This window comes from Canis lupus, chromosome 4 (assembly GCF_003254725.2).
Source record: "Canis lupus dingo isolate Sandy chromosome 4, ASM325472v2, whole genome shotgun sequence".
Taxonomy (NCBI): Eukaryota; Metazoa; Chordata; class Mammalia; order Carnivora; family Canidae; genus Canis; species Canis lupus.
This window is the reverse complement of record NC_064246.1, coordinates 43,868,928-43,883,246: the sequence shown is the minus strand read 5'-3', so window position 1 is coordinate 43,883,246 and position 14,319 is coordinate 43,868,928. Positions and strand designations below refer to the sequence as shown.

At 44.1% G+C, this 14,319-nt stretch overlaps 1 protein-coding gene across 10 annotated transcripts in view; it reads left to right on the top strand.

Moving 5' to 3' along the window:
• The window catches only part of TENM2 (teneurin transmembrane protein 2), a 1,512,848-nt gene that overhangs the window by 1,495,803 nt on the left and 2,726 nt on the right, over positions 1 to 14,319 (top strand). For all 10 annotated transcript variants that reach the window (XM_049109164.1, XM_049109163.1, XM_025435138.3 and 7 more), the window contains 2 exons: positions 871 to 2,485; positions 13,124 to 13,254. In XM_049109164.1, coding sequence (XP_048965121.1) covers positions 871 to 2,485; positions 13,124 to 13,254 — 1,746 coding nt within the window. The remainder of the gene's footprint in view (positions 1 to 870; positions 2,486 to 13,123; positions 13,255 to 14,319) is intronic.

Genomic DNA, 14,319 nt, shown 5'->3' with positions numbered 1-14,319 from the left:
AGGCTGTCCTGGTCATCTAAGTCATTAAACAGGGGCTTGCTCAGCTTGAACCTCTCACCTGTACTCACCTCGGCACAGGTTCCATTTCTATTTCTTCCTTTCTTGCCTCGCCATTACAGCAGTCACTTGCAGACAGGGCTGTGACCTCCTTCATAAGAGTGGGGCTCAGTCCCTATGGTCATCCCTGAATCCCTTTCTCATTATTCCATAAAATACTAGAATAGTTGACCAGGGGAGGCAAGAATCTCCCAATTGCCTCAAGTTTGAGGCCATTTTATCCCCCCAAAATCAATGATTCTGGGTTACTTAACCTTTTCAGTACTTTCTAAATGAAAGATATACATTCTCTTCAGATGTAATCAGGAGTGGCCAAAATATAGTAAGAGTGCCCCTGCTGGGCCAGTGGCTGTCATTTCTAAGCAATCTTAGGATTTCTTGTTAGCGAGCCCTAGAGGCAAACTCAATTTCTCTCACCTCAGTCCCTCGAGCCCTCTCTACTCAAAGTATGATTCAGGCAACATCAGGATCACCTGGAAGCTTGTTGCAAAAGCAGATTCTCAGGCCACCTACTCCACCCCTGCCTTCCTCTTCCCTCCACCAAACTACTAAATCAGAATCTGCCTTTTGGCAAGATTCCTGGATAATTCACATGCACAGTAAAGTTGGGGAAGCATTGGTCCAGGTAGCCACCATGATTCATCAGAGTTAGCATCCCCAGTAAAGTCAATCTACCATAATCTCTGGTATAAACTTCCCCATCCTTCATGGCTTTTGAATTGCCATTTTGGGAAATGGAATAGATTCTGTCCATTTGAGGGTTTGGTCTTAAGGAGCCAACTCATGCATTCCTTCCCCCTTTCCTTCCTCCAGTCTATGGTCCTCCTGCTTCAGAGTCAGCGTCAGTATATATTTGAGTATGACTCCTCCGACCGTCTCCACGCTGTCACCATGCCCAGTGTCGCCCGGCACAGCATGTCCACCCATACTTCCATTGGCTACATACGCAACATTTATAATCCCCCTGAAAGCAACGCTTCAGTCATTTTTGACTACAGTGATGATGGCCGTATCCTCAAGACATCCTTTTTGGGCACGGGGCGCCAGGTATTCTACAAGTATGGGAAACTCTCCAAGTTATCAGAGATTGTCTATGACAGTACTGCTGTCACTTTCGGATATGATGAGACCACCGGTGTTTTAAAAATGGTCAGTCTCCAAAGTGGGGGTTTCTCCTGCACAATCAGGTACCGGAAGATTGGCCCACTTGTGGACAAGCAGATCTACAGGTTCTCTGAGGAAGGCATGGTCAATGCCAGGTTTGACTACACCTATCACGACAACAGCTTCCGGATTGCAAGCATCAAGCCCGTGATAAGTGAGACTCCCCTTCCTGTTGACCTCTACCGTTATGATGAGATTTCTGGCAAGGTGGAGCATTTTGGCAAGTTTGGAGTCATCTATTATGATATCAACCAGATCATCACAACTGCTGTAATGACCCTCAGCAAACACTTTGACACCCATGGACGGATCAAGGAAGTCCAGTATGAGATGTTTCGGTCCCTCATGTACTGGATGACAGTGCAATATGACAGTATGGGAAGGGTGATTAAGAGGGAGCTAAAACTAGGGCCCTATGCTAACACCACGAAGTACACCTATGACTATGATGGGGATGGGCAGCTCCAGAGTGTGGCTGTCAATGACCGCCCAACCTGGCGCTACAGCTATGATCTCAATGGGAACCTCCACTTGCTAAACCCGGGAAATAGCGTGCGCCTTATGCCCTTGCGCTACGATCTCCGGGATCGGATAACCAGACTGGGTGATGTGCAGTACAAAATTGATGATGATGGCTATCTGTGCCAGCGAGGGGCTGACATCTTTGAGTATAACTCCAAGGGCCTCCTAACAAGAGCCTACAACAAGGCCAGTGGGTGGAGTGTCCAGTACAGATATGATGGTGTGGGGCGGCGGGCTTCCTACAAGACCAACCTGGGCCACCACCTGCAGTATTTCTACTCTGACCTCCACAACCCGACCCGCATCACTCATGTATATAATCATTCCAACTCAGAGATAACCTCACTCTACTATGACCTCCAAGGTCACCTCTTTGCCATGGAGAGCAGCAGTGGGGAGGAGTACTATGTTGCCTCAGATAACACTGGCACTCCTCTGGCTGTGTTCAGTATCAACGGTCTTATGATCAAACAACTGCAGTATACAGCCTATGGGGAGATTTATTATGACTCCAACCCTGACTTCCAGATGGTCATTGGCTTCCATGGGGGACTCTATGATCCTCTGACCAAGCTGGTCCACTTCACTCAGCGTGATTATGATGTACTGGCAGGACGATGGACCTCTCCAGACTATACCATGTGGAAAAACGTGGGCAAGGAGCCAGCCCCCTTTAACCTATATATGTTCAAGAGCAACAATCCTCTCAGCAATGAGCTGGATTTGAAGAACTACGTGACAGGTGAGGACTCTACCATCTCAGTTGGGCAGTGGCTCCCTGCGGGGTGGTTGTCTCAGTAGACTGTAAGGGAACTTCAGAAGAAGGTCTTACTTCTGATGATAATCCTGGAGAGACCTATAAACACTGATCTGTACAGTATCTAGAACAGTCAAGGGACAGCAGGATAGAGCAGCCTTCAGATCTGTTTGAAGATGTCCTGACCATTTTCAAGTCCATTTAGTTGAAAAAACATTTATAAGAGCACTTCCTACCCCAAGAAAGCAGCCTTATGAAGGGGGAAATAATGGGACTCTAGTGTCAGAAATACCTGGTTCAGATTCTCTCTCTTCTACTTATAAGCCAAAGGACTTTGGGCTAGGTTTCTAATCTGTCTGAGTTGTAGTTTTCTTCTCTGTGAAAAGGTACTAATAAAACCATCCCACAGAGTGATTATGAGAAGTAAATGAATTTAGGCAGGTAAAGCTTAGTGCCCAGCATTTAGACAGTGGATGCTCACAAAAGAGTATTTGCTATTGCTATTACCATTATCATTACAAATTATCATTATCATTACCATTATCTGTACAGTATCATACTGTACAGATCAGTGTTTATAGGTCTCTCCAGGATTATCATCAGAAGTAAGACCTTCTTCTGAAGTTCCCTTACAGTCTACTGAGACAACCACCCCGCATTACAAATGCATTGAGTTAGCATAGGTATGAGACAATTAAGACCCAGTTCCTGACCTCACAAGCAGACTGGCAAGATACAAACACGGTCAATGATAACGCAAAGCAGAATCAGGTCTGTGCTACCACATAGGTGTTTGTTCAGTTATTTATTCAATAAGCATTGATAGAATGGCATTATGCTAGATTCTGGGAATACAATGATGAACAAGACAAACACCCTTCTCTCAAAGGGGGGATGTATGTGTGTGTGTGTGTGTGTGTGTGTGTAGATAACTTCAAATTTGAAAATTGTGACATAGTACAGAAGGGCTCCGTGTCAAACTGGGTCTGAAGTTTGAAGGGGATCCTGGTTGGCAGAAATGAGCTCAAGGCTAAAGAAATACTATAAACAAAAGTTAAAAGGACATAGGAAGCTTGGAGAAGGATATGGATTGAGGGGCCAAAGGAGGGCAAATAACCTACTGACTCATAATAAGTGAGAAAATGGTAACATAAGCATCCCTATCTCTTATCTCATTCAGATATCTCCAACCATCTATACATTCATTCAACAAATCTTTTCATAATATCTAACATATACTAACATCCATCTCCTCACCCACATATCTCTACTCATCTATCCATCCATTAACCATTCAACAAATCTTTTCATAATATATGACATATACTAAGTATTAGAGATGCAGTGGACAGCTAGATAAAATCCTTATCCTCAGGTAAATAAGAAATCAGGAAGGATGAATGGATTGATCGATTGATCCAAAGAGATCAACTTTCAGTCATCCTACCTGTCCATGCATTATAGAGAAACAAGAGTAGGGACCCCCTACTCCAAGGCCCCCAAGTTCCAGGAAACTCACAGCTCTTGACCAGGAGCCAAGAAAACATCAAACCCAAAGGGTCCCTACCCTCAGGTGACTAGGAGTCACTCGTCCATCCTCAAGAAAGGAAATAGCAGCTAGCTGAGCACACAGCTGCCATCAAGGTCCCATGCTGCAGGACGACCATAAAGATCAACTTGTGGCCATGCTGTATCTCATTGTCACATTCCAGAGCCTTTGAAGTTGAACCCAGCATCCCCTACAGCCAAAGAAGCTGGTACTTTTTGAGCCCAGGAGCTATGGCCAAGCTAGTTCTGTCCTATTATCCCCACCACACCTCATCGAGAGGCCCTGCATATACTCTGCCATGGTCTCTCTTCCCCATGGCTTAGCCTGTTATACCTCAGTTACTGTACTTTCAAATTAAAGGACCTCTCAGGAAAACATCTGTACATACATAACTTCAGATAACAATAAGTGCTATGAAGATAAAACAGGATAAGGGGTTAGAGAATAATGGGTAGGATCTTCTATATCTAGGGTGCTCACAGAGGACTTTCTGAGGAAGTAGCATTTGAGCAGAGAGCTTTATGAAGTGAGGAAGGGTGTTCTTGACATAGGAGACAGTGTGAATGGGAAGGCAGACCATGCCTATCTGAGCCTTAGGAGAATTCCCTCACCCTCCAGAATGTGCTTCCCAAAATGTGGCTTGGCATTGGATAACTTAGGGATGAGTCTGCCAGAGTGAAACAAAAAGAGAGCCCTAGGAGGGGACTGAATGGAAATTAGAGTTGCCAAGGTCCAAACAAAATCACTCATAGAGCACTAACTCACTGACCCTCCTCAACTACTTCCCTGGTTCTCCTGAAAAGGAAAAAAAAAATTATCAGAATTTTCTGAACAGCAATATGACTTTCCTCATTCCAGTGCCTCACAGAGACTCAATACATGGGAATCAAACCAAGTGGAACTAAGTCCAACAAAATTGAATCCAGAAACCATCGAAAGAGTCAAAAATAAAAGGTAGTGTTAGAGAAGCACATGCATAGAGCTGATGTGAGCAGTCAAAGCCGGGGAAAGCAGGGCCCAGGCAGAGCAGAGAGTCAGACCAGGCACAAGCCCACACCTGCTGCCCGTTCAAGATGAGCTGCCCCCTGGAGAGTGGATCCCAGCAGAGAAACACCAAATCATTCTCTGCTGTTTGAATGTTGGCTAATCTGTAAACCCCGTCTAAATTAGTCTTAATTTGCCACTTAGGAGACGAGCAAAGTGGTTGAACTTGCTGCTCACAATTTAAGCAGAAGAAGTAATTAAGATGTAGTCAGGAGGAACGCAGAGAACAGAACCTTCTCTCTCTGGTGCACAAAAAAAAAAAAATCATTGATGTTTTGGAAACAGAGCTTTCTGAATGCAAGAGGCAGCTGCTGAGGCTGGAGGAGGTTCTACTTCCTCCTGAGAATGCAAACACAAAGGAGAACAGCATAGAGTACCCATGAGTTCAAAGGCACCTGGGCTGGAGCAGAGGTGTAGCCACCAGGAAGGGGTGAAGGAGGGCCAGAAGTGGTTCTTTTCCCACTCACAGACTCCAAAGCAGCACCCTAACAGGTATTTTTTTAAGGTAATATACTGACAATTAATACATCTGTGATAACCAGATATTAGAGGAAAGGATGTAAAAAACAGTCTGGGAGAAAGACTCCCTTCTCGACAACCTGCAAGGCCTCAGTCTTTCCCAGTTCTGACATCACAGGAAACTCCTCAGTCCCAGACAAATGGGGAGCCATGCCCAGCCCCAAGCATGGCCTGTAATTCAGACCTGTTCTTTCCGATGTTAGAATCTGAGTACATCTCAAGACCCCGATGTTGGCCTTGCTCATCATTCACTGTGTCACTTGGATAAGATCTTAAACTTTCTGAAGTGTCATTTCTTCATCAGCAAAATGGTGGTCATCATAGTGCTCACCCTATGGGGCTGCTAAAAGTAAATGAGGCCTGCCGTGTAAGGTGCCTAGCACAGTGCTAAAGCTAAAAAAAAAAAAAAATGGTAGCGACGCATTTGTTAGTTTGAAGCAGCCATGGACTTGGACATGGGGGAGTCCATAGATGAAGAGTGCAGATACCACCTCTGTATAATTTTCTGAGGAATGTAGGGAGGGGTCTCCAGATCCACTCTGAAACAGATTCAAATTCTGGCCTGAATGGCACTGCTTTGGCAAACCTGACACCCCAGACAAATATAAGTTAAACAAACACCCTAGATGTCACTCACAAGGGCTTTTATTTTCTCCCTACCCCTTCCCTCTGGCGAGTCTTTGGGCTTACAAACCCCAGGCACATGTGAGCATGGTGGGATTTTATGGAGTAGAATTTCCCTAAGTGAGGAGGATGGCACAACCTCCCTCTCACATTACCCTCTTCTCAGATCTACACTTAACACCTAAGATGCTGTTCTGACAGCGTTTTTGGAGAGAGAGAATATGCTCAGCGGCCATAACATCATCACATGCCCTAAAGAACATAAGAGGCAGACAGAAATGAGCCATTAGGAGGGGCCACCTCATCAGCACCTGCCCCAAAGGCTCCCTCTCTACAGACTGTGTAGGGTGCCTGTCACCAGAAACATTAATTACTTCAAAAAGGAAGAAGGCTATTTGTGTGGTGCCAGAGGTGTCTTCTGCAGAATGGAGGAGATGAGAACTTGAATAAACATTTCAGAATAGGTTTAGACTCAGAAACTAAGCCATGTTAAAAGCTTTAAGGAAAAGAAAGTAGATGACATGCGCTCTCAGCCTTCATGGGATCGGCCATTAAAATTCTGGTCTCAGAGGCAGGGGCTTCTCAACATCACTTCTTTGAGTACTAGGGAAGGGTCCCTGCAGCGAAAAGATCAGGGTGTGGAGAGTCTTGGTGGGCAAGACCACTCTTGCCTCTCTTGGAATTCCCCACATATCCTACATGTTCCTGATGAAAGATGGGATGATTTTATATGGTATACAGATGAGGTATTAAATAACATGGAAACACAGATGGGGAAAATTCATCTCTTTAGGGCTCTTTTTATTCTTTCAATTCAGTTGAGGAGAACGTCTCCACCTGATGCTGGTATGTACTTCACACCTCATTAACACTTCCAATCTCCCCTTTTAACAAAGAGAGTAGGTCTGAGACTCCCTCAGTAGCAGGTAACAAAAATCATGCTCTAATTTATTTGCATTGCATTGTTTTGTTTTATTTTTACAGTTATTTTCTGTTTGCATCAAGTAAGTCTGCCTTCCCATTTGTGATAGACATAAAGCTTCTTTTTTTTTTTTTTAAGTGGACTTAGGTGAAACAGGCAAATTTATTTTTTAAATCAGTAAGTCAATACTACTACAGGTGATACCTGGATATGGCAAAAACAATTGTGACCATGAATACCCAAAGTTAGAAAATCCATCCTCTACAGCATCCAGCACCTACCTTGCACAGAATAGGTGCTCTGTAAATATACGATCATTGCTGATTATAACCAGGCTTCCCTCTGCTTGATGCAGAACCTACTTTTTAAGGCAATTGTAAATCTCTATTCTTAAGATTCTTACATAGTAACTACACATCTTAGTGATAGCCCAAGTTATTGAAGGAACCAGTCAGCCTGTGCCCAAGGATGATGGATGGACTGTATATCCCAGATTCCCTCTAATCAGAAGGTTCTTTTATGCTGATATATTTAGTAGCAAAGTCAACATTAAATTCCTCACAGCAGTCCCAGGGCAGGAGGTAGTTATACCTTACTTAACGTCTTCAGAAGTATGCTCCCAGGCACCATTAGCTCCTCTGTCACTGCTTAAACTACTGAGGGTAGCTTTTGCCACATATATTCAGTATTCTTTCATTCATTCATTCCATGGATACTTATCAAACACCAATTTTGTGCCAGGCCTTTATAGGACCTAGGAGGACATTAGTGGATAAAACAAAAATTTTAAGTCCCTGCACTAGTAGAACTCACAATCTCAGTAAGGGAGACAGAGAGTAAACAATAAATACACAAATGATACAGCATATTAGAATGTGATTACTTTGGGGGTAGGGGGTGAAAGATGAACAGAGTAAGGGGACTTGGAATTGTTGGAAGTGGAGAATGAGGGAAGGGAAGGTTTAAAAGGGTTTTAAATGTGGTGATTGGGTTTGCCTTATTCAAGAGGCAACATTTGAACAAGACTTGAAAGAGGAGGGGATCCCTGGATGGCTCAGCAGTTTAGTACCTGCCTTCAGCCCAGGGTGTGATCCTGGGGACCCGGATCTGGGGCTCCCTCCATGGAGCCTACTTCTCCCTCTGCCTAGGTCTCTGCTCTCTCTCTCTCTCTCTCATGAATAAATAAACAAAATTTAAAATAAAACTTAAGGGCAGCCCTGGTGGCGCAGCGGTTTGGCTCCGCCTGCAGCCTGGGGTGTGATCCTGGAGACCCGGGATCGAGTCCCACGTCGGGCTCCCTGCATGGAGCCTGCTTCTCCCTCTACCTGTGTCTCTGCCTCTCTCTGTGTGTCTATGAATGGATGGATAAAGTCTTAATAAAATAAATCTGTTTAAAAAAATAAAAAAAAATAAAACTTAAAAGAGGCGAAGTGGGGGGACACCTGAGTGGCTCAGTGGTTGAGTGTCTGCCTTCGGCTCAGGGCGTGACCCCAGGTCTGGGGATCGATTTCCATATCAGGCTCCCTGCATGGAGCCTGCCTCTCTCTCTCTAATGAATAAATAAATAAATCTTAAAAAAAAAAAAAAAAAAAAAGGAAGAAGAAGAAGAGAAGGGCACCTGGCTAGCTCAGTTGGTTAAACATCTGCCTTTGACTCAGGTCATGATCTCAGGGTCCTGGGATCAAGTCCTGCATTTGGCTCCCTGCTCAGCAGGGATTCTGCTTCTCCCTTTGCCTCTGTCTCTGCACCCCCCCCACTGCTCTCTTGTGCTCTGTCTCTCAAATAAATAAATAAAATCTTTAAAAAAAAAAGACTTGAAGGAGGTGAGAGAGCCAAAAAATACTTTTAGAGAACACTCTGGGAAGAGGAGCTTGTCAGTGTAAAGACCCCAAGATGAGTGTATGCCTGGCATGTTCAAGAAATAGCATCAAGGCTGGAGCTGTGTGGGCAAGGGAAAGAGCAAGAGAACAGGAGGTCAGACAGATAATCGACGAGGTCCTTAGAGACCAGTGGGAAGACTTTGGCCTCTTCATTGAGAAAAATGAAAAAAAAAAAAAGAGAGAGAGAGAGAAATGAGGGTTCCCTGGGTGTTCTGAGCAAGGGAATGGCATGGTCTGCTCCAGGTTTAAGGGCTCATTCTGGCTACGATGCTGATAAATTATGTGGGACAGAAAGGTGGAAGCAGCGAGGCCAGTTAGAAGTTCAGGTGAGGGGGCAGCCCTGGTGGCGCAGTGGTTTAGTGCTGCAGGGTGTGATCCTGGAGACCCTGGATCAAGTCCCACGTTGAGCTCCTTGCATGGAGCCTTCTTCTCCCTCTGCCTGTGTCTCTACCTCTCTCTCTCTCTCTCTCTGTGTCTCTCATGAATAAATAAATAAAATCTTTAAAAAAAAAAAAAAAAAAGAAGTTCAGGTGAGGGATAATGAGCCAGAGTTGACGTTTTGAAGTGATAGCAAGTGGACACAGATTCTGGATCTATTTTAAAAGTAAAAACAAAGGATTTAACCATACAACACAGCAAATTTCACACCTAGGTATGTATATAAGCAAGAGAACTGAAAACAGGTTTTCGAACAAAAATCTGTACAGAGATATTCATAGCAACATTATTCATAATAGTAAATCATAAAAACAACCCAGATACCCATTAACTGATGAACAGATAAACAAAGTGTGTTATACCCAAACAATGGAATATTATTTGTCCATAAAAAGAAATGAACTCTATTGATAATGTGGTACAACATGGATGAACCTTGAATACATTATGCTAAGTGAAGGAAACCGGGCACAAAAGGCCACATATTGTATGATTGCATTTATAAGAAACGTCCAGAATAAGCAAATCCATAGAGATAGAAAGCAGTTTGGTGGTTAGCAGGGACTGAGGAGAAAAGAGAATGCAAAATGACTGCTTAGGGCATGAAGAAAATGTTCTGGAATTAAATAGTAATGATGGTTGTACAACATGGTGAATGTACTAGAAGCCACTGAATTATGCACTTAAAAATGGTTAAAATTGTCAATTTTGTTATCTCAATTTAAAAAAGCAAAGGATTCATCAATGGATTTAGATATGAAGAGTAAAGAAAAGAAAGGGGTCAGGGATGGTGGCTAGGAGGATGGAATGGCCGTTATCTGGGATGGAAAAGTGTGTGGATGGGACAGGTTTGGGGAAGATCAGGAGTCCAGTTTTGGACAAAAATCTGAAATGTAATTACATATAGTAGTTTGGAGCTCAAAGAGATGTCAGGATGTAGATATAAATTTTAGAGTCAGCATCAATATATTGATGGTAATTAGAGCCCTAAGGATGGATAAGATCACCATGTCCGTGAGAGTAGATAGAGTGGAGAAGTTTGTAGACTTAAGTCTAGGGTATTCCAACACTAAAGAGATCAGGAGGCAAATACGGAAGAACCAAAAAGGAACAAGGAGTAGCTACCAAAGTAGGAGAAGGACAAATGAATGTGTTGTCCAGAGAGTCAAGAAAAAAAGAAAGGTAGGAGCATTCAACTTGTCAAGTACTTATAATAAGTAAGATAAGGACCCAGATTAATATCAGACTTAGCAACATGGAGGTAATTTTGTGACCTTGATAAGAGTTGCTACATTGGATAGTTAGGGACAAAGCCTGATTCAAAGGAGAATGGGAAATAAGGAGTCCAGAGAAATCTTTTGATCCTGAGAAGTTTTTGTCAAGGAAGGTGGGAGAAATGGTTGGTAGCAAATGGGAAAAGGGATAAAAAAGGATTTCTTGTAAGGTGGACATTTGGTAGCATGTCTGCATGCTGACAGGTTTGATCCAACAGAAGAGGAGTAACTTGATACCATGAGAGGGAGAGAGTGTCACTGGAGTGATGTCCTTGGGTGGACAAAATAAAAGATGCTACCTACTGCATACATAGAGGGTTGACTTTAGCAGTTAATCTAGAGTAACAAGAAGAAGGTGGGGAATATGGTTACAGATGCTGGAAGGCCAGTTAAGGTGATGAGAGTTTAGAGGAATTCCCCTCTGGCTGCGTTGGGTTTTTTCAGAATAGGAAACAAGGTCAGCTGTTCTAATGAGAAGGGAAAACAGATGTTGAGGGTTTTAGGAAAGATGTAACATCACCCAGAAGATTAGAAGAATCTCGGATGGAGGAAGGCACAACTGGGGTTCAGGAATTTAAAGTGACACCAGTCAGTGTAGTTCTGTTTATTTCTCTAGTCACTTTCTGCTGCACGGGTATAAATAAAGAATAGGGCAAACAACATGGATTAACCAAAATTGTGATTTCACCAAGCAAGTGTGATAAAGTGAGAAAGGGACAGAGTGAGAATATCTATGAGGAATGATTCTAATGATTGGCCATGGACATGTGCTAGGTAGGAAAAGAGACCAAGATGTTGAGGAATAGGGACAAGAAGCTAAGGATAGCGTGAAGATCCTAGGGAGGAGGGGAGAGGACTAAGGAGCATGTGTGTCAGATCATAAAAAGGAGTAAATTAGGAAGAGTCCAGGTGGTGGTCAGAGGATGATGTGCATGAAATTGAGATAGTGGGGAATCAGAATTATTGGTGATGACAGGGTCCAGAGGATGGGGGGGAGGGAGTGGTCATCAAAGGAATGAAGATACCAGTGCTTATAAAACGGAATCACTAAGAATGAATTTAGGAACAGAGGTGGCAAGAAGGCCAGTGAAGCAGAAAAGCACCATGAAATGCAGGTGAGTGATTAGCCTGGGGTCAGTAATGACTGCAGCAAGGAGCACTTGTATCTCCAGGCCCACCGATGGTAGAAGTGGGAAGCTGCAGGGCATGATGTTGCGGTGCCTCTTATAAACAGAGATAAGGAGCCTAAGAAGGGGACTCCTTCTAGACCCCAGATCAATGGCATGGGTGAGGCTGTGAGTGCTGCAAGGGATGGATGTCCAGGGCTCTCTACCAATCACTGTGGAAGGAGGCATCCTAGGGACTGCAGTCTTACTCTGAAAGCCTGAATCATTCAATGGACCCATGGGGCAAGAGGCATAAATCCCAAAGCAAGGGACTCAGCCATGACCCTGGCAGGGGAAGGGAAGTCTTACTCTGAGAGCGTGAGAGCTCTCTCCTGGCCTCTTTTTGAAGAGTAGGCATCTGAGAAAAGGGTCTCAGGAGCCAGAAGACTTTGTGCATTCCACATACTTTTGGAACCCCCTTTCCATAATGAGCCAGCCTCAGTGCAGCCCCCAACACGTGCCAATGTCCACACACAGTGTTAATAATCATCACTTATGGGCAGCCCGGGTGGCTCAGCTGTTTAGTGCTGCCTTCAGCCCAGGGTGTGATCCTGGAGACCCGGGATCGAGTCCCATGTCAGGCTCCCTGCATGGAGCCTGCTTCTCCCTCTGCCTGTGTCTCTGTGTGTCTCTCATGAATAAATGAATAAAATCTTAAAAAAAATAATCATCATCATCACTTATCCATTTAGTTGATCATTGTACCCCCAGCTTCCAAACACACCGACTGGCCTATAACAGATACTCCCTATAATACTTTAAATGAAGGAGTTCATATTTACTGAGCAATATATGTGCCAGGCACTGTCACAAGCCCTTTATGTGGATTTCTCCCTCTGCTTTCCCAAGAACCTAGAAAGAAACATAGGTACAGTTATCATCCCAATTCATATCTGAGAACACAAAGCTTAGAGAGCCTCAGGAACTTTACCCAAGGTCACATGGTAAGGGGATTCTAAACTAAATCTTACTCCAGGACTGGCCCTCAATTGGGGATTATCAGGTGATCAAGGTTGGAAGGACATCCTTCCCAGGACTGATGTAAAGCGGCTCTGGGTCTGGACCAGGAGACTTTCACAAGCTTTTGCCTCCCTCCCCTGCTGGACTCCACACCCAACCACCCCTTTTGTTTTGTTCTCTCTCCAAGATCCTCAACTGCTTTCCATCCATCATGATTCAGAAATCTTTATTTTTGTTTCCACCGTAGATGTGAAAAGCTGGCTTGTGATGTTTGGATTTCAGCTTAGCAACATAATTCCTGGCTTCCCAAGAGCCAAAATGTATTTCGTGCCTCCTCCCTATGAATTGTCAGAGAGTCAAGCCAGTGAGAATGGACAGGTAAGCAGAGGTTCCTGCCAAGAATCTGAATGATTGTCCTCATTCCCTTTTGCAAACAGAACCGCATGGGAGCCAAGGGCATGTCAGTAGAGGAGGCAAACATCAGAGCTGGGTATAAAAAGGTGCATGAAACATTGTGACTTCCCACGAAAGTGAATGTCAGTGCCGTCACCTGTCTGGCATAGCACATTTTTCTTCCCAACCTCAATTATTACCTTAATTGTGGTATCATTATCTGCTCAGTATATACCCTTGAGTCACTCCTTGATTAACAACAGCACAGAGAAATCTAGCAGCAACCTACCATCTGCACTGCCTATAAGATCATAACCCTTTTGGCTTTTATGGGACATAATATAACTGTGGTTTGCAGTTTCTATCCCATTAAAGAACATTTTTATGCCTGACATAAAACCTCAGCGTTTTATGGCCCAAATGTATACAGATTAAGTTTTCGGAATGTAATTTGTGCTTGGGTCTTTCAGTGATGACCAAGAGATGGTCAGTTTCCATCTGGGTGCTCCTGAAACCTCTGGCAGACAGGAGGGGTGGGCATCAGTGTTCAGATAACCCCTGTTATAGGACAGTGCCCAGCAACATAAAAGTCTGAAAGGTCTCATCTGCTCTGAATAATCATCCACACTATGTAACTAAAGAGAGACAAAGAGGAGCCGGTGGGTAATTGAGAACAACCTTCTCTCAGTTCTGCCCTGTGGGGACCACTCAGTGGATGAATAGCCATCATTTCTCTCATTTATCTAAGTGCCGTTACCTCCCAAACACAGCCTCTTCCATTATCCCAGTCTGTCCCCCAACCACCAATTGAGAGGAGTTGTAATTTGTGAGTAGAGAGCTCAAGGCCAAGGAGACAATGGTGATTTCGTCCCTCTGCAGAACCAGGGCTAGGATCCAAAGCAAATGACTCAGAGCCCGAGGATATTCCCTCTGGCCCACAAAGCCAGAACCTTAGTCTGGTGCCTCGCCAACAATATGCACACAAACCACCTAGGGTATGTCTTGCTAAGATGCAGCTTCTGACTCAGTGGGTCTGGATGAGGCCTGAGA